We start from the raw sequence: 25,442 nt of genomic DNA on the forward strand, positions 1-25,442 counted from the left end.
GACGGTGGCCATGGGGGACAGGACAGTGACCATGGGGGACAGGACGGTGGCCATGGGGGACAGGACAGTGACAATGGGGGACAGGATGGTGACAATGGGGGACAGGACAGTGGTCATGAGGGACAGGACAGTGGCCATGGGGGACAGGACGGTGACAATGGGGGACAGGACGGTGGCCATGGGGGACAGGACGGTGGCCATGAGGGACAGGATGGTGGCCATGCTCAGGTCACCGCCACTGCCAGGTCACACCGCCGCTCCCAGAGCTGCTGCTCCCGCCTGGCACTGCCAGGGGTGATGGATGCACATCCAGCGGCTGCAGGTGGCAGCGGGACAGGGAGCCCGGGCACCCCACGGCTCTGCCTGGTGCCCGGGGATCAGCGGGAGGGAGGAGCCGCGGCTGGGAGGGGACACGGTGCCCAGGAGTGCGTCAGAGCAGGGCGGAGGCCCCGTGGGCACGGTGCCACCCTCGCCCAGCTGTTGGGAAGATCCACAGGTCATTGTCCCCTGGGCTGTGCTCCCGCTCGTCCTCTGCTTGTGCCTCCAGCCACACCCCACGGGCTGGCACTGCCCTCCGAGGCGGCTGTGACCCATCGGTGACAAAGGCAGCTCCTCCCAGGTGACAGCACAGCCCTGTCCCTGCGCAGGGTGCAGCGGGTGCCCCCTGCCAGCGCTGCCTCCCCCAGCCCCGAGCTCTGCCCGCGGGTCTGGGGGCTCAGCCCCTGCCAGAGCTGCAAAAGCCGCGGTGAGCAGGGGTTCCAGCAGGGCAGGGTGGGGTGCTGGCAGCCTCTTGCCACCCTCTTCCTTCCATTCCCATCCCTTCCCTCCCCCGGGGCCAACGCCGTGATTCAGCCTCTCAGTTTCAGTCCTCGTAGCCAATTTCCATGCGGAGCGGGAGGGAACAGGGCAGGGAGGAGTGAGCAGCCACAATGCCCTGTGCCTCGTGCCCAGGGCTGGCACGGGTTTGTGGGCACCAACAGAGACGCCCCAAAACACAGGAGGGCACCCCACCCTGCCACCCCACCTCCATCAGGGGATGCAGGCTGCACCCTCTGATCCAGGAGCATCCCCAAGGAGCAGGATCACAGGGTTGGACCCCAAAACAGCCATCAGTCATGGATATCACACCCCAACAACCATCACTCATGGACATCACACCCCAAAACAACCATCAGCTCATGGATATCACACCCCAAAACACCCATCACTCATGGATATCACACCCCAAAACAGCCATCACTCATGGACATCACACTCCAAAACAGCCATCACTCATGGACATCACACCCCAAAACACCCATCACTCATGGACATCACACCCCAAAACAACCATCAGCTCATGGATATCACACCCCAAAACACCCATCACTCATGGATATCACACCCCAAAACAACCATCAGTTCATGGATATACACCCCAAAACAACCATCAGCTCATGGATATCACACCCCAAAACAACCATCACTCATGGACATCACACCCCAAAACAACCATCAGCTCATGGATATCACACCCCAAAACAACCAAAACACCAAAACAAAACATTCATGGATATCACACCCCAAAACAACCATCACTCATGGATATCACACCCCAAAACAACCATCAGCTCGTGGATATCACACCCCAAAACAACCAAAACACCAAAACAAAACATTCATGGATATCACACCCCAAAACAGCCATCACTCATGGACATCACACCCCAAAACAACCATCATTCATGGATATCACACCCCAAAACAACCATCATTCATGGATATCACACCCCAAAACAACCATCACTCATGGATATCACACCCCAAAGACCCACATGGGGTAGGACCTGCCTCCAGCCCCCTGCAGCTCCCTCCTATCTCACCTGACAGCCTCAATGGTCATGGATCCCTTTTGGGGTGCCCCTCATGGAACCCAGAGCCCCACAGGAGCCTGGCTGCTGTCATGGCCTCTGTGGGTCCCCACAAGTTCCCCCAGGTCATCTGTGGGGACATCCAGGCCTGAACTCATCCCTTCCTCTCCCACAGCAGAGCTTTTCCTACCCTGAGCTCCTGGATCCCAGCAAACGGAAGGTGGAGGCAGCCTTGAAAAGACCAGTCTGGGTTTTATTAAAAGTTCAGCACCAGTAAATATATAAAAAGAGCAACTGTGCAAGAGGGGAAATCTTAAATTAACGGAGCTTAAGGCTAGAGAGGGCTGCTGTGGCAAAAATTCAAGGCACAGGCAGGGCATGGGTGCCACAGCCTCACCCTGTGGTGACACGGGGAGGTGACACGGGGAGGTGACACGGGGAGGTGACACAGGGAGGTGACACAGGGAGGTGACACAGGGAGGTGACACACCAGGAGCCCCCTGTAGCACCAGTGAGGAGTCCAAGGGGAGCTGGCAGATTGCCTGGGAGGCAGGAGGAACAGGAGCAGGAGCCTCAGGAAGGGGCAGGAGCAGCTCCAGCAGCATTGTGCATTGCTCCCAGAGTAGGGGTAGCCCCCAAACCCCTGAGGACAACACAGGGGTGGATCCTGGTGCATCATCCACAGCTCCTGGGCAGCAGCTGAGGGACACAGAAATCCATCCCCATGCTGTGGGGCATCACTGCTGGCCAGGGCTCCTGGGGCACTGGGGACAGGGGTGGCCCAGGCTCCTGGGCAGGGTGGGACCTTCAGGGCTGCTGCTGTTCCTCTGATGGGAACTGGGCTGTGCCAGCAGACATCCCGGTGGCAAAGGCAGCCCTGCTGCAGGATGCTGGGCAGGACTGGCCCCTCCCCACGAGTCTGAGTTTTACCGGTGGCTGGGAGGAGCCCGATGTCCCCAAGATGGCATCGCAGAGCCACCACCCTCCAGCTCAGCTGGTGCTGGCTCCCCCTTGACCTGGCTCATCATAGGATCTCTGCAAACAAGGAGAGTTTGGTGGCACCAGGGGTGTGGACAGCAGACCCCTCCCCCCGCCCTATAGCATGACCCCCAGACCTTGGTCATCTTTGTCTCCTTTGGTCTTGGGCTCCTGCCACCACTCTGAGAAGAATCCCTCCTCGTAGTCACCTTCACCCTCGAACTCGCCATCAGAGGGCAGCTCCAGCACCTCGGGCCCCTCAGCACCATCCACCTCCATCTGCAGCACAGGAGGAGGCAGAGGAGCTCGGCATCCTCACCTGCAGTCTGCTCCAGAGCTGCTTTGGGGGGGTCCCACCCCCACCCCCACCAGCCTGCACCCCACACCAGGTACCTCATCATCATCATCCTGCAGGTACTGCCGGGCGAACTCCAGCATCTTCTTCTGAGCCGCCGTCTGGTTGTGGTACCTCACGGCTTCCTGGGCACGCAGGGGAGAGGAGCTGGGTCAGACCCTCCCTGGGCACGCAGGGCACAGCACGGGGGGCTGGGGGGGTCCTCACCGGCCGTGGCTCGAAGTCTTCCTCGCGCAGGCGCCAGCGCTCGCGGTGGAAGCGGTAGTAGACCAGGTTCTGCTGCATCACCGTGTCCCCCGGGTCGAAGAGCATGTAGCTGGAGACGCTGCGCACCGCGTCCTGCACGTCGTTCACTGCGGGGAGCAGAGCCGGCTGATGTTGGGGCGTGATGGAACAGCCTGTCACAGCCATCCTGGTTCTTTCCCCAGGTGTGCCAATACCCTCTCCCTTCCCCTCCCTTGCCCCTGCTGAGTGATGTCCGTCAATCTTGGCAGTCCAGAAAGGGCATTGTTTGATTGGTGAAGTTCAAAAGATGCCTCTCAGCCCTGGGGACATTGGGCCATCCAGGAGTCATTTGTCCCCTGAGACTTACCCTCCCTTACCTGGTTGGTGGGATCCCTACCCCTTCCCTGCCCCTCTCCCTGGGGTTAAAAGGAACAGCAACCACGGGGTCAGGGAGTTCTGTTGGAGCTGGTGCTGCATTCAGAGGCCTGAGGGCCAGGAATAAAGCTCTGGATCGAAATCCTCCAGCAAAACCTGACTCCTTTTCCTTCACCTTGCCTTGAAGCCTTTCCACCAGAGGTAAACCTGAGCTCCTGCATGCCTGGACTTGTCCCAGTTGCCCAGCTGCGGCATCCAGCCAGCCAAAGGTGTCTCTGAGGTGAAACCACCACAGCTGCTGCCCTTGGTCAAGCAGCAAGGGCCAATTCCAATATTGGAATTAAATACCAATATATAGTATTGGTATTGGTATTTATATATTGGTATTTAATTCCAATATATTGGTGCCCAACGTGGGCCAGCTCCATCCTGGGGATGGATCAGCCAGGGAAGAGACCCCTGAGGTGGCACCCTCACTTTTGCTGCAGCATCCAGCCAGCCAAAAGTGTCTCTGAGGTGAAACCACCACAGCTGCCGGCTCTGGTCAAGCAGCAAGGGCCAGACGAGCCCAGGCATGTTCCATCCAGCTATATTGGTATTTAATCCCAATATATTGGTGCCCAACGTGGGGCAGCTCCATCCTGGGGATGGATCAGCCAGGGAAGAGACCCCTGAGGTGGCACCCTCACTTTTGCTGCAGCATCCAGCCAGCCAAAATTGTCTCTGAGGTGAAACCACCACAGCTGCCGGCTCTGGTCAAGCAGCAAGGGCCAGATGAGCCCAGGCATGTTCCATCTGGCTATATTGTCATTTAATTCCAATATACTGGCGCCCAACGTGGGGCAGCTCCATCATGGGGATGGATCAGTCAGGGAAGAGACCCCTGAGGTGGCACCCTCACTTTTGCTGCAGCATCCAGCCAGCCAAAGGTGTCTCTGAGGTGAAACCACCACAGCTGCTGGCTCTGGTCAAGCAGCAAGGGCCAGATGAGCCCAGGCATGTTCCATCTGGCTATATTGGTATTTAATTCCAACAAGCTGACATGGGGGGACACCCCTGACAGGGCACACAGCACAGCCCCGCTCCCAGCGGCACTCACGCTTGTAGTAAGCGAATTGCAGGTAGTGGTACATGGTGGCCACGAATTTCTCCACGAAGTAGCCGCCCACGTTGGGGGTGAGCTCGGTCTCGCAGTCCACCTTGCACTGCAGCACGCTCACAAAGTGGTCTGGGGGGAGATGCTGGGTGTTACACCCCCTGATTATCTCCCCAAATCTGCCATCCCCCAGCCCCCCCACTACCTGCGATGGCAGGGTAGAAATCCTTGAACTCCTGGAGCTCGTAGGCGCCCTCACAGCCGGCCAGACAATCCTCGTAGGCCTTGTAGTACTCGGCCAGAGCCTGCTCCATGTCGGCTGCACTGCTCCTGAAATCCCCACTGTTGTACAGCTTCACTGCCCGCACGAATATCGGCTGCAAGGACCCCAGCTCGGTGAGGGAGAGCTGCTCCCCTCGGGGCTTGGCATCACCAGGCGGGCTTGGAGCCCTGGGGAGCCCCTCTGAGCCCTGCCCCAGCCCCCTCCCCTCCTCACCTCATAGGGCTGAGCTTCCAGGTCCACCAGGTATTCATCCACATCCAGCATGGTCCTGTAGTAGTTCAGGTACCTCAAGGTCATCTCATGCTTGGGGTTCTTCTGCAGGAAGGTGTGGGCAGCAGACACGGCCTTCTCGATCTTGTTTGACTGTGGAGGGAGGTGCAGAGACCTTCTGGAGGGCAGCCTGAACCCAGAGTGCAGCCAAGGGGACCTCAGCACCCAGCCAGAGCCCTGGGCTGCAGGACAGAGGGGTGACCCTTGTGGGGAGCACCCCTGAACCCACAGTGCACAATCATCCACTGCAGGGATGAACAGACAGGATCTGGGAGCACGTAACTCCAGCCATGCCCACATCCTGGCTGTGCCCATTTTGGGCACAGGGGCAGCTCAGCCTCCCATGGGCTCCCATATCCAGCCAGGAGTGATCCAGTGGTGTGAGGAGGATCCTCGTGGTGTGAGGAAGATCCAAGTGCTGTGGGTTTGACCCACACCTCCACCCCTCTCCAGCACTGCCATCAGACCTGGCTGCTGCCCCTGCTGCTTTATGGGCTCAGGTTGCAGCTCAGAGGAGCAGGGAGGGAGGGTGTTTTGAACAATCCATCCATGAAATGGGTTTGGGCCAGAGCAGCAAGAGGAAAAGGCATTAAGGATGAAGCCAGGCAGTCCCTCACCACTGCCAGGTGAGTGGGGCTGCAGTGCTGAGTGCTAAAACAGCACCAGCAGTGGAAGGTGCCAGGGACCAGAGCACTGTGCCCTGCCAGAGCCACTCTGGCCAGCACTTGGCCACCTGAGGGGGGTGCCTGATGAAACCTCCCTCCCCAAAACCTCCCTCCACGTCTGCACTGTGAAGCTGAGCAACTCCTTCTTTCTTATGGAGCATCCAGACACGTGTCCCACCACACTCAGAGGCACTGCACCCTCCAGCCCAGGCCCCTCAGGCTGGGGCAGCCCCTGAGTGCTCTCTGCCTGTCCAGGGAGACCTTGGGCCACCAGGGCAACACAAGGTGGGACACAGGGGCCCCCCAGTCGTCCTGCCTGATGTGTCCCAGATGATGCTGACGTGTCCCCCACGGCTCAGGGGCAGCATGGAGGAGCTGCTGGGGGATGCCAGATGGGGAGGGAAGGAAAAGGGAAGCACCTGACAGCAGGGTGCAGGATGGAGTGGGGCACAGATAGACGGGAGTGGGGTTCAGGCTGGGCAGATCAGAGGCTGACAGTGTAGGATGGAGGGCACAGGATGAGGATGCAGAATGGGGGTGTCAAAGAGGAGGTACAGGATGAGACCCGGGAAGGGGTGTGCCCAATCAGGGGGGCATCACGGAGTGGAAAGATCAGCGGCGCAGGACAGAGGAGCAGGACTCCCCCACCCCTTCCCCCGTCCATTTGCGCCGCCTCACCTTGAAGAGCGCGTAGTGCAGGTACTGGTAGGGCTGGCGGCGCTGGAAGTCGCGCAGGGTCTGCGCCGGCGGGTAGCGCAGCTGGAACACGGGCAGCTCCCGCTTGCAGGCGCGCAGGCAGCCGGCCCGGAGCAGCAGCCGCCCGAAGAGCCGCAGCTCCCGCTCCCACTCCCGCTCCCCGGCCGGGCCCTCCCCGGCAGGAGGGGGCTCCCCGGCGCAGCGGCGGTGGCAATGCGCCTCGCTGTCCCGCAGCAGCCGGTGCAGCCGCAGGCTGGCCTCCAGCCCCCGAGCGCTCTCCGCCCACTGCGCGTCCGCGTACTGCTCCAGCGCCCGCTCGTAGGCGCTCTGCAGCGGCTCCAGCGCGGCCGCGGGGAAGCCGCGCACGCTGTACTGCTCGTACTGCGCCGCGCACAGCCCGGCCGCCAGCAGCAACACCGGCAGTGCCCGCGCTACCGGCACCGCTACCGGCACCGCGCCGCCCATCCCTGCTGCCGCGCACTGCCCGCGCACCGCCCCGCGCAGCGCCCGCGCACTACCCGCGCACTGCCCTGCGCACCGCGCACCGCACCGCCACTCCGCGCACCGTACCGCACAGCGCTCCACGCACCGCCCCGCGCACCGCCTGCGCACTGTCCGCGCACCACCCCGCGCACCGCCCGCGCACCGCCCCGCGCACCGCCCCGCGCACCGCCCCGCGCACAGCCCCGCGCACCGCCCGCGCACCGTCCGCGCACCGCCCCGCGCACCGCCCCGCGCACTGTCCGCGCACCGCCCCGCGCACTGTCCGCGCAGCGCTCCACGCTCCACGCCGGGCCCCGCGCAGGGGGCGGGCAGCAGCGGGGATGGGCGGTGCGTGGCGGGCGCGCAGGGTCTTAGTGCGGCTCCACCGGCCCCGCGAGGGCTGCGCAGGAGATGCGCGGGGGATGCGCAGAGCAGCGCCATGCGCGGGCAGGCTCTCCAGGCCGGCGGTGGCCAGAGGTGTCCCCGCCGCCGGCCCGTGCCAAGCCCGAGGCCACACGCCCTGTGCCGTGCCAGATCCCGGCCCCAGAGCTGGCCCGTGCCAGGCCTCGGCACGGCCGCAGTGGCCCCGGCCCAAACCCAGCGCTTTGTCGCCGGCTGGACGGTGGCACTGAGCGATGTCACAGCGCGGGGCAGCAGCCAGGACAGCGCTGAGGTTTCTCGCTGCGGAGCAGAGGGTGCGGCCGTGGTGCCACCAGCCCTGTCAGCACTCGCTCGTGTCCCCCCAGGCTGCTCCGAGCCGTGCTGAGGGTGCTCCCCCCGGTGTGGGGTGGCTGGGGGGCTGCAAATCCCCCTGGGGCTGGGCTGGGCGAGCTGATGGTGCTTGGCTGGAGCTGTTTCTCTCACTGGTAGCACTGAGATTCAGAGGGGCTGGGCTGGGATTTGCGTTTGGGTTCACAGCCTGTTGCATTCCCCACCTGGCACTCACCAAAGACTCTTGCCACAGGACCTGTTTCACCGATGGATTTGGGGGAGCAGGGATGTGTGGGTAACACCTCTGTGACAGTTTGAGGCTCGGTTTGTCTGGGAAGGACTCCTGGGAGAATTTCATATTTTTGAGTAAAGGCTCTGCCAGCAGCAGCCTCGCTATTAAAACACTTAATTCCTTTTATTTACTCTCCCGAGCTGCTGGGACTGAGCAGCAGCATCTTGGGCCGGGTGCAATGAGCTGGCATGGGCAGGAGGAAGAAGAGGAGGAGGAGGAAGAAGAGGAGGAGGAGGCACTGCAGCGCTAGGGCCTGGGGCCGGGACGGGCAGGGCCGGGCTGGGCCTGCAGCCGCACAGAGGAGGAAAGGAAAAAAGGAAGAAAAAAAAAAGAGAGAGAGTAAATAACGAAATAATGAGAGGGAGGAGGAAAAGAAATAGAAAAGTAAAAAAAGAGGAAAAGGGGTAAGAAGAGAAATAAATAAAGAAGGGGGGGAAAACCGAAGAGGAAAAAGAAAAGAGGGGAACAGAATGACCCCTCCGGCGTGGATCGCTCCGTGCCGCGGTGTCAGCTCCCGGCGCGGCGGGGGGAGCGCGGCGGGGCCCGGACACGTCTACAGAAATTCCAGGCGGGCCGGGCTGGGCTGGGCTGGGCGGGCGGAGGGGAAGGCACGGGAAAGAGAAAGGGGCGTCCTGAACCCCCCGCCCTCCTCCCTCCCTTCCCTTCCGCCGCCTGAGCCCCAGCGCCATGGCCATGGCCCCGGGCAGCCGCTGCTGCCTCCTCCTCCTCCTCCTCCTCCTCCTGGCCGTCCTGGGCGCCCCGGCGCTGGGCGACCCCGGCCCTTTGGAAGACGTGGTGATAGACAGATACTATATCCCCAAAATCTGCCTGCGGGAGGCGCAGATGGGGGATTTCATTCGCTACCACTACAATGGGACCTTTAAAGATGGCAAAAAGTTTGACTCCAGGTATCGGCTGCATGCGGGGGGCAGCTGCGGGACCCTGCATGCCTCCCCCAGCCCCCAGCCCGCGTTCCGGGCTGGGCAGGCAGCCTGGAGACCCCGCATGCCTCCCCCAGCCCCAGCGCAGAGACAACGCCCGGCTTGGAACCGAGGAGGGGTTTTGGTGGGTGATGGGGTAACTCAGGAGCCGGCACACTGAAGCGATCCCCAGCCCAGGCTGCGGCCCCCAAACTGATCCCATGGGAGCTCCCAGCCCTTCGGGGAGCCTGCGCCCCCTCAATCCACAGAGCTGTGCTAATTTGGCCCTAATTGGCACGCTGTGCACGCAGGAACACGTATGTGCATGTGCTGCACAGGCAGGGAAATGCTCGGAGCACTTTGAGACGTGGCAGCAGCAAAACCCTTCATTATAGCGGAGGCTTTGCTCTGCTGGCCTCAGAGCTCCTTGGCCCCCTGCTCTGCTCGTGCTGGCTGGGAATCGGGGCTGGGGCAGCCCCTGGTTTGCAGCACCATGTGCAGGAAGGAGCACTGGGCACACAGGAATAACTGAAGCCACATAGCAATCAAAATTTCCCAGGCAGGTGTTGTTTTGGAGCTCTGGAAAGCAAAAGGGGTTCACAGTTTGATGTGATAAGACGCAGTTTGATATGTCTTATCTTTCTTGTGAGCATCAATGGGGAACAAATTAACTGCAGTGGGAGCCTCACTGCTAAACAGAATTCTCTGTCAGGAGGACATCTGCTGCCCCAGTAGTTTCTTGGAGTATTTTAAAGCTTAAAAATAAAAACAAATTTGCAGTTTAAAATGAGGCCGGGACGTCATCTTTCCTCATCACTGTGTAAAGCTCTGATGTGCCAGGTACAAAATGATTTGGAAGCAGCAGAGCTGCCAGCCTCCAGCCCAGCTCAGTGGGTGAGATCTGGGGAGCGTCTGGATGGCTTCTGGGGCTGAAATCCTGACCAGCAGCATGGGATTGAGCCCTCCAGCATCCACATTTCTGATCTACGGGCCCTGCCTGCCACACAGACAGTGATGTGAGACCCGCCCTGGCAGCTTTGGGAGCTCCATCCCTTTTCTCAGCTCTGATGGCTCTGTCCCTTTGCCCCAGCTACGACAGAGGGGCCACGGTGGCCGGCGTGGTGGGCGTCGGGCGGCTGATCACGGGCATGGACCGGGGGCTGCAGGGCATGTGCGTCAACGAGCGGCGCCACCTCATCGTGCCACCCCACCTGGGCTACGGCAGCATCGGCGTGGGTAAGGGGCCCTGGCACGGGGGGCTCGGGGAGAAAAGCCCCCAGGGGCAAGGACAGGGCTCCAGAGGTCCCCTGGGAGATGGGGCCCGAGTTAGGGTGGCTCCATGGCCAGAGAGTGGTGCTGAAGTGAGGCTTCCCCGGTGTGGTGTTTCCCACGGCAGGAAGGAAATGATGGATCTGACTCCATGTTCTTAGAAGGTCAATTTATTATGATATGGTATGATGTGATGTGATGTGATATATATTATATCATATTATACCATATATTGTATCATATATATTATATCATATATATTACATTACATAACGTTATATTATATTATATTGCATTATATTATATTCCATTCCATTATATTGCATTATATTATATTCCATTCCATTATATTCCATTCCATTCCATTCCATTCCATTCCATTCCATTCCATTCCATTATACTATATTATACTATGTAAAATAATAGAGAAAGGATACAGACAGAGGGATTAACAAGATATTAATTAAAAACTCGTGACTCTCTTTTCAGAGTCCTGACACAGCTTGACTGTGGTTGGTCATTAAGTCAAAACAATTCACATGTTGGATAAACAATCTCCAAACCACATTCCAAAGCAGCAAAACACAGGAGAAGCAAATGGGATAATATTGTTTTCCCTTTTCTCTGAGGCTTTGTAGATTCCCAGGAGAAGAAATCCTGGTGAAGGGATTTTTCCAGGAAATATGTCAGTGACATCCTGGGAATGCAGGGTCCTGCCCCAGCTGGGCTGTGCTGGGTCTCCAGCAGTGGCTTCAGGGGAGGCTTTGGGGGCAGAGCCCATGGCTGGCCTGGGCTCAGTGTTGGCCCTACTCAAGGTGCTCTGTCCTTGCTGCTGCCCCTTTAGCGGGGCTGATCCCCCCAGATGCCACCCTGTACTTCGACGTGGTCATGCTGGACATCTGGAACAAGAATGACAAGCTGCAGATCACCACCCTGTCCAAACCCGAGCGCTGCAACCGCACCGTGGAGAACTCGGACTTCGTGCGGTACCACTACAATGGCACCCTGCTGGATGGGACCCCCTTTGACTCCAGGTAGGGACACTGGGATGTCCCCTGGCCTCAGGGCACCCACTGCCTGACACTGGGCCATTAGGGGTGGCTGGGACCCAGGCACAGCAGCCTGGGCACACAAGGGTGTAGGAGTGCAGGGGGTAGGACGGTTGGGACAGATGGAGACGAGAGATCTCTGGAGCCAGGTAATGGAATTTGGGGTTTATTGCAAAGGGGCCCTTCTGGGAGCTGCCAGGCACAGCTCAGAGCAGGCCTGAGAGAAGAGAGGGTGGAGAGCATGAGATTGTAAGAGCATAAAAGGGTAAGAGAGCGAGGTTCCCATTACAATACAATAAATCTTCTTCTGTGTTGAATATTCTAATTCTCACTAACCAGTCTAGTACAAGATACAAATCCTATAGCATTTACATACAGCCTATAAGAATCATTACATTACCATATTGTGTTACATTTTAAACCCTAAAAACTCCTCTTTGGGCCCCTTCTGCCAAGCTGTAGGGTCTGCTCTGACCCTTGGGCCTGTCCGCTAGCAGAGGGTGTTGTTTCACCTTCAGCCAGCCATGGTTTTCCAGATGTTCATTAACTAAAGTATCTCAAAACTTGCTTTCATTTCAATATCATTTGTAGTTTTTATATTCTCAAAATCTTTTGCCAGACAATCATATTTATAAGGCTTTACTGTTTCATCTTCCCCAAGAAGTCGGAGCAGCCTCACTCCGTCCTGCTCTCCAGCAGGGCTGGTGCAGCTCTGTGACCCCCCAAAGCAGCCTCTGGCACAGCACTGCTCTGCCTGGGGCTGCTGCTGTGGCCTCAGAGCCATCCTCATCCTCATTCTCCACCACCAGCTACAGCAAGGGCAGCACCTATGACACCTACGTGGGCACGGGGTGGCTGATCAAGGGCATGGACCAGGGGCTGCTGGGGATGTGCGCTGGGGAGAAGAGGAGCATCATCATCCCCCCGTTCCTGGCCTATGGGGAGAAGGGCTACGGTGAGCCAGGCACCCCCCCGTGCTGCCAGCCCTGAGCAGAGCCCCCTGGTGCAGGACCCTCCTTCAGAATGAGCTGTTTCATCCCCCAGGGACGGTGATCCCGCCGCAGGCGTCGCTGGTGTTCAGCGTGCTGCTGGTGGATTTCCACAACCCCAAGGATGGCGTCTTCCTGGAGCACCTGGAGGTGCCAGAGACCTGCAAGCGCCGGGCTGTGACCGGGGACTTTGTCCGCTACCACTACAACGGGACACTCATGGATGGGACCCTCTTTGACTCCAGGTGTGGGATGGGACCTTCATGGATGGATGGGACTATCTTTGACTCCAGGTGTGGGATGGGACACTCATGGATGGGACACTCATGGGTGGGACACTCATGGATGGGACACTCTTTGACTCCAGGTGTGGGAGGGAGGGGACACTCATGGATGGATAGGACACTCTTTGACTCCAGGTGTGGGATGGGACACTCATGGATGGGACAGTCATGGATGGGATACTCATGGATGGGACACTCTTTGACTCCAGGTGTGGGAGGGGACACTCATGGATGGATGGGACTATCTTTGACTCCAGGTGTGGGATGGGACAGTCATGGATGGGACAGTCATGGATGGGACACTCATGGATGGGACACTCATGGATGGGACAATCTTTGGCTCCAGGTGTGGGAGGGAGGGGACTCTCATGGATGGGACACTCATGGATGGGACACTCTTTGACTCCAGGTGTGGGATGGGACACTCATGGATGGGACACTCATGGATGGGACAATCTTTGGCTCCAGGTGTGGGAGGGAGGGGACTCTCATGGATGGGACACTCATGGATGGGACACTCTTTGATTCCAGGTGTGGGATGGGACACTCATGGATGGATGGGACTATCTTTGACTCCAGGTGTGGGAGGGAGGGGACTCTCATAGGTGGGACACTCATGGATGGGATACTCATGGATGGGATACTCATGGATGGGACAGTCTTTGATTCCAGGTGTGGGATGGGACACTCATGGATGGATGGGACAATCTTTGGCTCCAGGTGTGGGAGGAAGTGACCATGTAGGGAGAGCCCCTGGTTTCCTCTCCTGGCTGCAAGGAAAGGCTGGAAAGGGGATGTCAGAACCCAGGAAATCCCTCTGGCTGCCCTGGAGGACTCAAGCCCCTGCCCAGGGGGCTCAGAGACCTTGGCACAGAGCACAGGACCCCTGTGCCTTTGATTTAGTCCTTGGAAAAAAAACAATTACCAACCTTATATGAAGAATTACAAGCCATGAAAGTTTAAGTAGAATGATAGTGAATTTATCACAGGGTGAAAATTTTTTTTTTTTTTTTGTTTTTAGAATGGGGGTTCAGGGGGCAACATAGAGGAATCTGGGCATATCCTGCCTTTCTCCTTCTTCTTCTTGGCCTCCATCTTCTGCTGTGATGTTGGCGCTTTTAGACTGGTTTAGAGTAGAAGCTCACTGTCTAACATAGGTGATAGGTATTGGGAAGTTATGGTAAATATTGTACACATAGGTTTTAGTATAAAAAGATAAAAGATGGGCAGAGTGCCTCGGACTATCACGCTGAGCAACCTCAGCAAGGGGACAATGGACATGAAATAGGCTAAAAAACCCCAATATCTATTTGTTGCATCTTTTGGAGCAAAGTTTGGTTCCTGGGCAAGCAGGAGAGGCTGGGTTGGGGTGTAGGGGCTGAGGATTGATGGTGCTGTGGGCATTGATGGATTGATGGTGCTGGGGGTTCTCTCGCTGCAGTTACTCCCGCAATCAGACCTACAACACCTACATTGGAAAGGGCTACATCATCCCTGGCATGGATCAGGGCCTGCAGGGTGTCTGCATTGGGGAGCACCGGCGAGTGGTCATCCCCCCACACCTGGCTTACGGGGAGAACGGCGCAGGTAAACGGGCAGGGGGCTCTGAGGGACAAGTGGGGGCTCTGGTGTGCTCTGAGGGACAGCTGTGGGCTGTGGTGTGCTCTGAGGGACAGCTGTGGGCTCTGGTGTGCTCTGAGGGACAGGTGGGGGCTGTGGTGTGCTCTGAGGGCACATCAAAGGCTGTGACGGTGTTCACAGGGGTCCCAGGACGAGGGAAGAGGTGAGAATCTTGACTCCATATTTCAGAAGGCTGATTTATTATTTTATGATATATATTGTATTAAAAGAAAATTATATATTAAAACTATAGTAAAAGAATAGAAGAAAGGATTTAATCAGAAGAAATAGAGAGGAATGATAATAAAGTCTTGTCATTGACCAGACAGTCTGAGACAGCCGGACTGTGATTGGCCATTAATTAAAAACAACCAACATGGACCAATCAAAGATGCACCTGTTGCATTCCACAGCAGCAGATAACCATTGTTTACATTTAGTTTCTGAGGCCTCTCAGCTTCTCAAGGGAAAAGATCCTAGCAAAAGGATTTTTCATAAAATGTGTCTGTGGGAAGAGGCAGGGAAAGGCTCCAGCTGCTCTCCTCATCCTCCTCTTCCAGGGGATAAAATTCCCGGCTCAGCCGTGCTCATCTTTGACGTTCACATCATCGATTTCCACAACCCCGCGGACCCGGTGGAGATCGAGACCGTGTTCCGGCCCGAGGGCTGCAATGTCACCAGCCGCCACCGCGACTTCGTGCGCTACCACTACAACTGCTCCCTGCTGGATGGCACCCGGCTCTTCTCCTCGTGCGTGCCCCCCCCGAGCATCCCTGTCACTGCTGGGGACAAATCCTGGCTGGCACTGGGCTGGGGGTGACAGGCACCGGGAGCTGGGACAGGCAGATCGACCACGGGGCAGCAGGAGGGGTCAGGGGACACAGGGATGGACACAAGGAGGGTTCAAGGGACGCAGAGGGATGGACAGAAGGGTTCAAGCGACACAGGGGGATGGACAGAAGAAAGGCTCAAGGGACACAGAGAGATGGATAGCAGGAAGGGTTTAAGGGACACAGAGGGATGGACAGAAGGGTTCAATGGATGCAGAGGGATGGACAGAAGACGGGTTGAAGGGACACAGAGGGATGGACAGAAGGGTTGAAGGGACACAGAGGGATGGACAGAAGGGTTCAAGGGACACAGAGGGATGGACAGAAGAAGGGTTGAAGGGACACAGAGGGATGGACAGAAGGGTTCAAGGGACACAGAGGGATGGACACAAGAAGGGCTCAAGGGACACAAAGGGATGGACAGAAGAAGGGTTGAAGGGATACAGAGGGATGGACAGAAGGGTTCAAGGGACACAGGGATGGACAGAAGGGTTCAATGGATGCAGAGGGATGGACACAAGAAGGGCTCAAGGGACACAGAGGGATGGACAGCAGAAAGGTTCAAGGGATACAGAGGGATGGACAGAAGGGTTCAAGGGATGCAGAGGGATGGACAGATGAAGGGTTCAAGGGACACAGAGGGATGGACAGAAGAAGGGTTGAAGGGACACAGAGGGATGGACGTGGCTGTGGCATGGAGAGGGTGGAACTTCATGGCGCGCCGGGATGGAGGAGGATGTGGGATTCTGGGATGGAAGGGTTGGGATTTCAGGGCTTTTCTCACCTGTTTCCTCTGTGCTTCTTGCAGCCATGACTACGAGAAGCCCCAGGAGGTGACTCTGGGGGCCAACAAGGTGATTGAGGGGCTCAACAGTGGCCTGCTGGACATGTGTGCAGGGGAGAGGAGGGTGCTCATCGTGCCCCCACACCTGGGCCACGGGGAGAGCGGAGGTAGGGGAGTGTGACCCTGTTCACAGGGGTCTGAGGATGGGGCAAGAGATGAGGATCTGACTCCGTGTTTCAGAAGGCTTGATTTACTATTTTATGATATATATCATATTAAAACTATACTAAAAGAATAGAAGAAAGGATTTCATCAGAAGGCTGGCTAAGAATAGAATAAGAAAGAATGATAACAAAGGTTTGTGGCTCGGACTCTCTGTCTGAGCCAGCTGACTGTGATTGGCCATTAATTACAAACATCCAACATGGGCCAATCAAAGATCCACCTGTTGCATTCCACAGCAGCAGATAACCATTGTTTATGTTTTGCTCCTGTGGTCTCTCAGCTTCTCACTTTTTCTCAGGAGGAAAAATCCTAAGGAAAGGATTTTCCATAAAAGATGTCTGCGACAGGGGAGATGTGGGCAAAGCAAACTGGGTGGCCCAGCCTTGCTGGGCTCCATCCATCACCCCTCACCCTGCCGGGGCTGTGGGGCTCAGGGCTTTGCCTGTGCTGTGTTTCCAGCCCGGGGCGTGCCTGGCAGCGCCGTGCTGCGCTTCGAGGTGGAGCTGATCTCCATGGAGGAGGGCGTTCCCGAGGGCTACCTCTTCATCTGGCACGGGGAGCCACCAGCCAACCTGTACGAGCAGATGGACCTCAACAAGGACGGGGAGATCCCTGCTGAAGAGGTGAGCTGGGTGCAGGAGGGAATGGGGGCACACGGGAGCCCACCCTGGGCAGCAGCACTTGAGGGACACTTGGGAGCCTGCAGAGCTCTGCAGGAGGAAGATCCCAGTCAAAACCATTGCTGCTGGGTGTGGGCAGTGTCCCCGAGGGCAGCCTCTGCTCCCTGTCCTTGGCATGGGCTGTGCAGAACCAAGCAGCATCATCTGTTCCCTCTCCCCTCTGCAGTTCTCCACCTTCATCAAGAGCCAGGTGGCAGAGGGGAAAGGCCGCCTGATGCCCAGCTCTGACCCGGAGAAAGTCATTGCTGACATGTTCCAGAACCAGGACCGCAACCAGGACGGGAAGATCACGCCCGAGGAGCTGAAGCTCAAGTCGGATGAAGACCAGGAGAAGATTCACGAGGAGCTCTGAGGGGCAGCCCGTGCTGTTCTGGAGACAGGACTCATCCTTGCCATGTCATGGCTGCTCTCCCACCCTGGGATTTGCCCCTCTCCATCCTGCAGGGGTTGGGGTTTCATTTCCACCTCCCCGGGACCTGCCCCTGCCCCTCTCAGACCTGCAGGGAGTTGGGTTTTGATTTTCACCTCTTTTTAACTGAGGGTATTTTGATGGTATCTCCTGAGCAGGCAAACACAGCCCCCAGCTAATAAACCCAGACAAGAAGATGTCCCCTCCCTAAGCCCCTTCATCCCCCACCAGTGAGTGCACATCCAGCTCCAGGCCCTCACCTGGCTGTGCTGTAGGGGGGGATCCCCCTCATTCCATCACTTTTCTGTAGTTTAGGGTTGGGGATTGGGTTTTTTATATACACACTTAAAATTCTTTAGAGAGAAGGAAGAGAAGGTTTCGTCCCATTCCCTGCTCTGCCCCTGCTGCCATCCTCCCTGGGACACGAGGCTGAAGAGGGCTCAGGTTCCCAGGGTGAACTCTGCAGGCATCTGCTGTCCCCAAAATCTGCAACTGTGAGGCCTGGCAAAGCCCTCATCAGCTGGGAGAAGGGAACAGCCCCCATTGCCCAGCCCTCAGGGAGCAGCACAGTCCCCTCCACACCCTCCCACCTCCCCAGGGACTGAGACACATCAGAGCTGTTTCATTTCAATGCCCAAATGCAGGCCACGGTGCTCAGGTCCTCCTGCTGGGACCTGCACAGCTCCCAAAACCTCTGCAGTCTGTCCTGGGCAGGGACAGGAGGAATGCAGGAGCACAGCAGTGCAGAGTGAACCCCTCAAACAGACTCTGCCTTTCACCAAATAAATCATTCCTCCAGGTTTCCAAGGAGTTTGAGTGTGTTTGGTTACTTTGCCCATGTGTTGGGGTACAGGCACAGGGACCAGCTTCACCCAGGGGGATTCCAGGCTCCAACATCCACTGGCTCTGGCAGGAAAAACCAAAATTCCCACCTAGGATCCTCCACCAAAGCCAACAGGGGTTTGGTTTCAGCACCCAGTGAGGGTTGAGGGGCTCTGGTGGGATGGGGATGAGGAGCAGTTTGCCAGTGCCAACCAAGGGAACAGAGCAGCTCCAGCCCCTCAGTGCTGGCTACAAACCAGCCGTGACCCAGCTTTAGCCAATTGTGTTTTTATTCCAAAAACAGAACAAATCTGCTCTTCCCAAAGTCCCACATAACCAGAGGTTACACAGAAATAAAATGGTCTCTTTTCCTATTGCTGCTCTGAGAGCCCAGGATCAGCCCAGAAATTTATTACACAAACACAGTCAGGTAAAATATTGTTTAAAATTCAAAATTCTGCCATTGGCCTCTCCCCCCTACCATTCCCACCCCTCTCATCCCTGCAGACAAACCCACTCCTGGCTTTGGGCAGCAGCAGCAGCTGAGCTCTGGGGCCTTCAGGGACGGCTGGAAAAGGTTTTATTCCCACAGTAAGAGCTGTACTGGTGCTAAAAGGATGGATGAGCTGAGATACGAGGCCACAGAGCTCCTGGTGCACATGGGGAATGTGGGGCTGGGTGATGTGATGGCCACACCAGCCCAGAGTCAGCCCCAGAGCTCTGAAGCCCACAAAGAACAGGACAAAGAGAAAAAGTTGTTTTCTTAGCCAGGAACACAGTGACACATCTGAACTGGCTCTGTCCTCAGCCCATGGTAAATTATCTCCATCCCACCCTCAAGAGGGTGGGATGAGCAGTGCAGAACATCTCTTGTCTGGAACATGGAATGGTTTGTTGTGGCCTCAGGAGGTGGAGGGGTGAATTCCCAGTGGGATGAAGCCTGAGCAGGGCAGAGTCAGTCAGGGTGGGGAACTGCAGGGCCAGGCAGAGCTGGGGTAAAGGGAGAGGAGGAGCTTCCTCCACCTCACCTCTGCTGCTCCAGGGCTGTCCGAGGGCTTTGGTGAGGTCAGGATGGAGCCCAGGCAGCCCCAGCAGCCCCTCAGCTGTGTCCTGGGCAGGACAATCCCTGCCCAGTGCCTGCTGTGTGCCTGGAGCTGGCACAGAGCCCCCAGCTCATGTCTCAGCCAGGAGGTACCGCAGGATCCCGTTCACCACGTCCAGGGTCTCATCACTCTCCAGCACGATGTCATACGAGTCCAGGTACTTCTTCCTCCTCTCTTCCACCTGCCAGGACAACAGCTGAGCGTCAGGATCACCAAAAAGGGGTCAATAACCTCCCTGAGCATTTCCCAGACACAGCAGACACCCCCAGGTCCCTCTGTACACTCCATGGGAGCTCGTACAAATCTCTCACACACCCAAATCACTGGGGCAGCCCCCGCCCCTCCCTGCTGGCACCCAGGAGCACCAAACTGCTCCTGTCACCCACCTTGTCATTGAGAAAGCCAATCTTGAGGATGTTCTCCACGCTGGGAACGCCGTCTGCCATGGTCAGGTCACCCATGGAGTCCCCCAGCAGGATGATGCTGGTCCTGGTGCTCAGCTGCTGGAAGTACCCTGTGCCCTGCAGCACGGAGTTGTTCTTGTTGTAGGTGTGGATGAGGGGCCCCTTGAAATGTGTGAGGACTCCCTGAGCACAGACAGACAGACAGACAGCTCTTAACCCCATGGTGTCACTGTTAATCATGTCCCAGTCCTCAGCCCCAGCCCCACACTGTCACTGACATGTTTTCTGAAAAATCTCTTCACCAGGATTTCTTCTCCTGGGAAGCTGAGAAGCCTCAGAAAAAAAAAAAGGAAAACAATATTATCTCATGTGCTTCTCCTGTGTTTTGCTGCTTTGGAATGTGATTTGAAGATTGTTTATCCAACATGTGAATTGTTTTGACTTAATGACCAACCACAGTCAAGCTGTGCTGGACTCTGAAAAGAGAGTCACAAGTTTTTAATTAGTATCTTGTTGAGCCTTCTGTAAGTATCCTTTCTCTATTCTTTAGTATAGATGTAGATATGGATTTCCATATATCTTTTATCAGAGCATAATAAATATAATAAAATATAATAAATATAATAAAATATAATTTTCTAATTATATTTTATATAATTAGAAAATAGAAATAAATTACATTATTTATAATATTTATAAATTATTTTATATTTATTGTATTTATTTATTATATCTATAGATTATTTATAAATATAATTTATATAATATATAAATTATAAAAATATTTCTAAAAATAATAAAATAGAAATAATTTATAAATATTATAATATAATTTATTATAACATTTAATATATTATAATATATTATAATATATTATAATATAATAAATATAATAAAATATAATAAATATAATGTAATATAGTGCAATTAACATAATGTAATGTAAAGTGATGTGATGTGATGTGATGTGATGTAATGTAATGTAATATAATATAATACAATATAATGTAATGCAATGTATATATGTGTATATGATATGATATATATGATATATATGATATATATGATATATATGATATAGATATAATGTCTATAATATATTATAGATATTATATTATAGATATTATGTTATAGATATTATATTATAGATATTATATTATATTATATTATATTATATTATATTATATTATATTATATTATATTATATTATATTATATTATATTATATTATATTATATTATATTATATTATATTATATTATATTATATTATATTATATTATATTTTGGCCTTCTAAGAACAGGGAGTCAAATTCATCATTTCCTCCTCCAACAGGGGACCCAGAAAATACCACACCACTCCACTCTCCTCACACACTGAGCACACAGGTGCCAGCAAGGACTCACCTCATCACTGAAGGCCATGTAGTTGGACACCACGTTGACATTGGGGTAGAAGACGTTGGCCTGACGGATGATCTCCTCCAGGACATCCCCAACCCCAGCCGAGAAGATGAACAGGGGGATCTTGTTCTTATGCAGCTGATCAAAGAACTCCCTGAAGCCATCCCTAGAGCAGCAGGGTGCATTGCACAGGGCTGTGTTACCAGCTCACAGAGTGGCACCTGGTGCCCTGCCTCTGCCCAAACAGAATCACCCAGGGAAGCTCGGCAGGCAGCACGAGCTCTCTGTGGCACCAGCACACCCGTGGCTTCCCTGTGCAGAGCCCCAGAGCTCTGGGGGCTGCAGCTGGGTGGGTGTTTGTGGGAGCCTGGAGCACTGCAGCCCTTTGCCTGGCACCTCCTGGGCACACCAGCTGCTCTAGCAGGGGCACAGGGCACAGCCTGCCCACACACACCCATGGGAAAGGAGATGTGAACTGGTCAGACTGCTTGGGAGGATGAGCAGAACAACCTGTGGCTGCCCCAGTCTGCCAGGACACAATTCCATGTAAAACCTGGCTCATGAAAAGCCATCTCCTCCCTGAGGCTGGCAGCAACCTGGCAGTGCCCAGCTCCCTGAGCCAGCCTTAGGACCACAGCTGCCAGATCAGCTTCAGCAGTGAGCTCTAGCACAACATTTTTGTGCTGTGGGTGAGATCTGCTGCTGAGCCAAGGGCCTGCACAAGGCTTGGCAGCTGCAGTGCCAAGAACACAGCTCTGCCCTGCAAACGGGGAGCTGTGCCCAGCACCAGCCCCTCAGGTGCTCCCTGCCAAGGCCCAAGAGAGGGGCAGTGCTTCCAGAGCAGCGAGGGAGCAGCAGTGAGCTCAGGCTGTGTCTGGTGTTCTGAGTCACAACTCAGCCTCAGGGAGTGAGCAAGGGAGGCTGGCACTGCTCACAGGGCTGGAGAGCAGTGAGCAAAGCCACAAGGGCAGGAGAGAAGGGCTGTGGGCAGCCAAGATGTCCAAGATTCCCACATCCCCCAACCTGTACCATCACATCTCCATGTGCCCAAACCTCAGCATCACATCCCCACCCTGCACCTCAGCATCACATCCCTGTACCCAAACCTCAGCATCACATCCCCAGCCTGTACCTGAGCATTGCTTCTGACTCTCTGACGATCTGGGCAATGTCACTTTTGTGGATCTTCTGCTGCACCAGCAGCTCATGGGCCTTGGTCCACCTGGATGTGGTGTGGGAAGGGCAGCAGTGACAGAGCTGCCAGGCAGAGGCCCTCAGCAGCACAAACAACAATTAAACCTTGTGGGATCACTGCCAAGGCCAGGGATGGTTCAAGCCCCATGTCCTGAAGTCCTCAGGGACAAGAGGTTGTCAGGACAAGGTCAAGATCACAGACAGCACTCACCACTCCACCATGAGGGGACGTTTCTCTTCCAGGGTCCGGTTGGGATCTATTTCTATGGGATAGTAATAGTGGAGCAGATCCTTCAGCTGCAGTGTCACACAGAGGGAAAAGAACAAAGTGAACATCAGGTCTGGAAAGACTGAACAAAACCAGCATTTCTGCAGTCCTCCAAAGCATTGCTCTTCTAAACACACCCAAAACCTTGTCAGTGAGCATACCTGGAACTCTCAGCAGCCTGGCTGGCCCTCACCTCACTTCACCCCAAATGCTGCAGGTACAAACAACCCTCCCCTTCTTCCTCTTATCAAACTGAAACACACAGCTGCACATGCAAATTCGAGTTCCCTTTTTAACTTCTCCAGTCACAGTTGGCTGAAATGCAGCCTGGACACTTTCTCACTCCATCCTGGCAGCCACCACAGGTGGGAGAGCTGCCACAGCAGCCAGTGTGACCTCCCAGTGACAGGTACAACAGCCACCAAGCCTCACACACAGCACCCACCTTCTTCTTGCCATCCTCGCTGATAACTCGGCTGGTATCAAGGATATCTGCAAAGAAAACGAAATGATGCAGCACAGAATCATAAACTGAATTTCGACAGCACCCCCCTTGTGTCTCAGTGCTGGCTCTTCCCAATACAAGCTGTGGTGACACTGTGACCTGAGCACAGGCTCGTTGTGGGGTGCCAAGGCCACTCTGAGCCCCTGGTTCCTACTCTGAGCCCCTGACACCCACTCTGAGCCCCTGGCCGCCACTCTAAGCCCCTGGCTGCCACTCTGAGCCCCTGGTTCCCCACTCTGAGACCCTGGTTCCCACTCTGAGCCCCTGGCTGCCACTCTGAGCCCCTGACCCCCACTCTGAGCCCCTGGCTCCCACTCTGAGCCCCTGGCAGCAGCCTCGGTGCCCGTGGGCAGTGGGTGAAGGCACCAGCCCTGGAGCTGGCTCTTGGCTCCTGCAGTGGGCAGCTGGCACCAGGCAGTGAGGCCCAGACCTGTATGGGGGAGGACAGGATGGAGTGGCCAGGCTTGGCACAGGGGAAGACAGGAGCCACGTCAAATACAAGCATAGAAACCAAACAGAACCAGCAACAATAAAAACAACGGCTTCCACTCACTGTGAGACGTGGGGCAGCGCCTGCCATTGCAACCAAACCTGCTCAGCGTCATGTCAAAGTCAGAAATCACCTGCAAGAGGGGAGAAAACCAAATCCCCGCATGACCCAGCGCATTCTGCACTGGCTCCAAGGTGCTGCCACCCGTGAGAACCCAGCACCACCAACCTCCCGGGGCCACTCCTACCATCCAGAGGCAGATGCTGCCCTCACCCTCCCAAACCCCGCAGCTCTTATCGGCACCGGAGGGCAGAGCGGCTTCACCCCGCCTGGGCGGTGCGGGGCGCTGGGGACAGTTCATGTTTCACAACCGGGAGCCAAAAGCTCCGTCCGGAGGGAGCCGCCAGCCCCGAACTCACTCCCTCCCTCCCTCTCCTCGGGGGCTTCTCCTTCTCCAGCCGCAGGCGCTGCCCCCGGGGCCGGGAGAAGCCGGGCAGGGACCGGGGAACAAGGAAAGGGCGGCTGAGCAAAGGACAGAGAGGGGCGATGCCCGGCGGGGCCGGGGAACGAGGAACAGGCGGCTGAGCAAAGGACAGAGCAAGGGCGATGCCTCGAGGGCTGGGAGAAGCCGGGCCGGGGTCGGGGGATAAGGAAAGGCAGCAAAGGACAGAGCAGGAGCGATGCCCAGCGGGGCCGGGGGACAAGGAAGGAGCGGCTGAGCAAAGGACAGAGAGGGACGATGCCCCGAGAGCTGGGAGAAGCCGGGGCCAAGGGACAAGGAAGGAGCGGCTGAGCAAAGGACAGAGCAGGGGCCGTGCCCAGCGGGGCCGGGGGTTGAGGAAGGAGCGGCAGAGCAAAGGACAGAGCAGGGGCAATGCCCAGCGGGGCCGGGGGTTGAGGAAGGAGCGGCAGAGCAAAGGACAGAGCAGGGGCAATGCCCAGCGGGGCCGGTACCTGCAGCTTGGCCGCCCCCTGCTCCCGGAGAGCCTGGATGATCTCCCGCACTCGCTCGGGCTGCCGGATCCGCACCGTGGCTTTCCCCAGCTCGGGCACCTGCGGGCACAGACCGCGCTCGGTGCCGCCCCGGGCTGCCCCAGCTCCGGGGGCACCGAGCCCCGCTCCGGTGCCGCTGTCCCGGCCCGCAGCCCCGCTCTCACCATCGCCGCTGGCTCCGCTCGCTCCGGGCCGCGCAGCCGCGGGGCGGGACCGGAACGGGGCCCGGCACCGGAACGGGGCCCGGCGGCGCCGGGCGGGGCTCCGGCAGCGTTCCGGGAGCGTTCCGCGGTTGCTGCGGCCGGAGAACCGGAGAATCCTCCCGTGCTCCGCCCCGCTGCGGCTCCGAGCGGCGGTTGCGTTTCCCCCGCGACGAGCCGGGCAGGCCAGATATGTTAAAAATAAAATTAAAAAAAAAATTAAAATGAAAAGAAAAGTCGCCGTGCGTGCCCTCAGGGCTCCTGGCACTGAACCGCTCCGTACACTGTTGGAACATTGAGAGCGCTGAGTCACAGAACGCTGGGGGGGAGAAGCCCTCAAAGAACCATCCCCAGCATTGCCAAGGCCACCAGTGACCGATGTCCCAAAGTGCCACGTGCACAAGACTTTTAAACCCCTCCAGGGATGAGGATCCACCACTACCGCCCTGTTTTAAACCCCTCCAGGGATAAGAATTCACCACTACTGCAGCTTGTGACAGGGCTAAACAGGCCATTCGGGAAAAAAAAAATCCCAATATTACCAATATACAAACCTAAACCTCCCCTAGCACAATGTCAGTGACAAAGCAGCAGGGACGCTGTGTGTGACAGCACGGACATGAGCTGGACTGTACCTCAGCTTCCTCCTGGGTGGCACAGGGCACTTCAGCAGTGGTTGATGCCCACATCTGGGGCAGTGGAATATTCCTGAAGGGCTGCCAGG

At 56.3% G+C, this 25,442-nt stretch overlaps 3 protein-coding genes across 3 annotated transcripts; 1 reads left to right on the forward strand and 2 right to left on the reverse strand.

The window, feature by feature from the left end:
• Window positions 1-2,814: 2,814 nt before the first annotated feature.
• Window positions 2,815-7,262, reverse strand: P3H4 (prolyl 3-hydroxylase family member 4 (inactive)). Its single transcript, XM_058041515.1, has 8 exons — window positions 6,776-7,262; window positions 5,376-5,525; window positions 5,085-5,256; window positions 4,883-5,011; window positions 3,391-3,536; window positions 3,222-3,308; window positions 2,966-3,107; window positions 2,815-2,885 (listed from the first exon to the last, which is right to left on the reverse strand). Exons 1-8 carry the CDS (start codon window positions 7,256-7,258, stop codon window positions 2,875-2,877), a joined length of 1,320 nt encoding a protein of 439 aa, XP_057897498.1. The 5' UTR covers window positions 7,259-7,262; the 3' UTR covers window positions 2,815-2,874.
• A 1,704-nt stretch (window positions 7,263-8,966) lies between these two features.
• On the forward strand, window positions 8,967-18,135 carry FKBP10 (FKBP prolyl isomerase 10). The gene is made up of 10 exons (XM_058041511.1): window positions 8,967-9,187; window positions 10,290-10,435; window positions 11,313-11,502; window positions 12,327-12,472; window positions 12,562-12,751; window positions 14,232-14,377; window positions 14,971-15,160; window positions 16,049-16,191; window positions 16,709-16,872; window positions 17,096-18,135. Exons 1-10 carry the CDS (start codon window positions 8,967-8,969, stop codon window positions 17,279-17,281), a joined length of 1,722 nt encoding a protein of 573 aa, XP_057897494.1. The 3' UTR covers window positions 17,282-18,135.
• A 297-nt stretch (window positions 18,136-18,432) lies between these two features.
• On the reverse strand, window positions 18,433-24,751 carry NT5C3B (5'-nucleotidase, cytosolic IIIB). The gene is made up of 9 exons (XM_058041519.1): window positions 24,683-24,751; window positions 24,480-24,578; window positions 23,589-23,658; window positions 22,976-23,022; window positions 22,474-22,559; window positions 22,201-22,290; window positions 21,072-21,234; window positions 19,650-19,850; window positions 18,433-19,444 (listed from the first exon to the last, which is right to left on the reverse strand). Exons 1-9 carry the CDS (start codon window positions 24,683-24,685, stop codon window positions 19,334-19,336), a joined length of 870 nt encoding a protein of 289 aa, XP_057897502.1. The 5' UTR covers window positions 24,686-24,751; the 3' UTR covers window positions 18,433-19,333.
• Window positions 24,752-25,442: the final 691 nt, after the last annotated feature.

The sequence above is a fragment of the Melospiza georgiana genome, chromosome 28 (assembly GCF_028018845.1).
Source record: "Melospiza georgiana isolate bMelGeo1 chromosome 28, bMelGeo1.pri, whole genome shotgun sequence".
Classification (NCBI taxonomy): domain Eukaryota; kingdom Metazoa; phylum Chordata; class Aves; order Passeriformes; family Passerellidae; genus Melospiza; species Melospiza georgiana.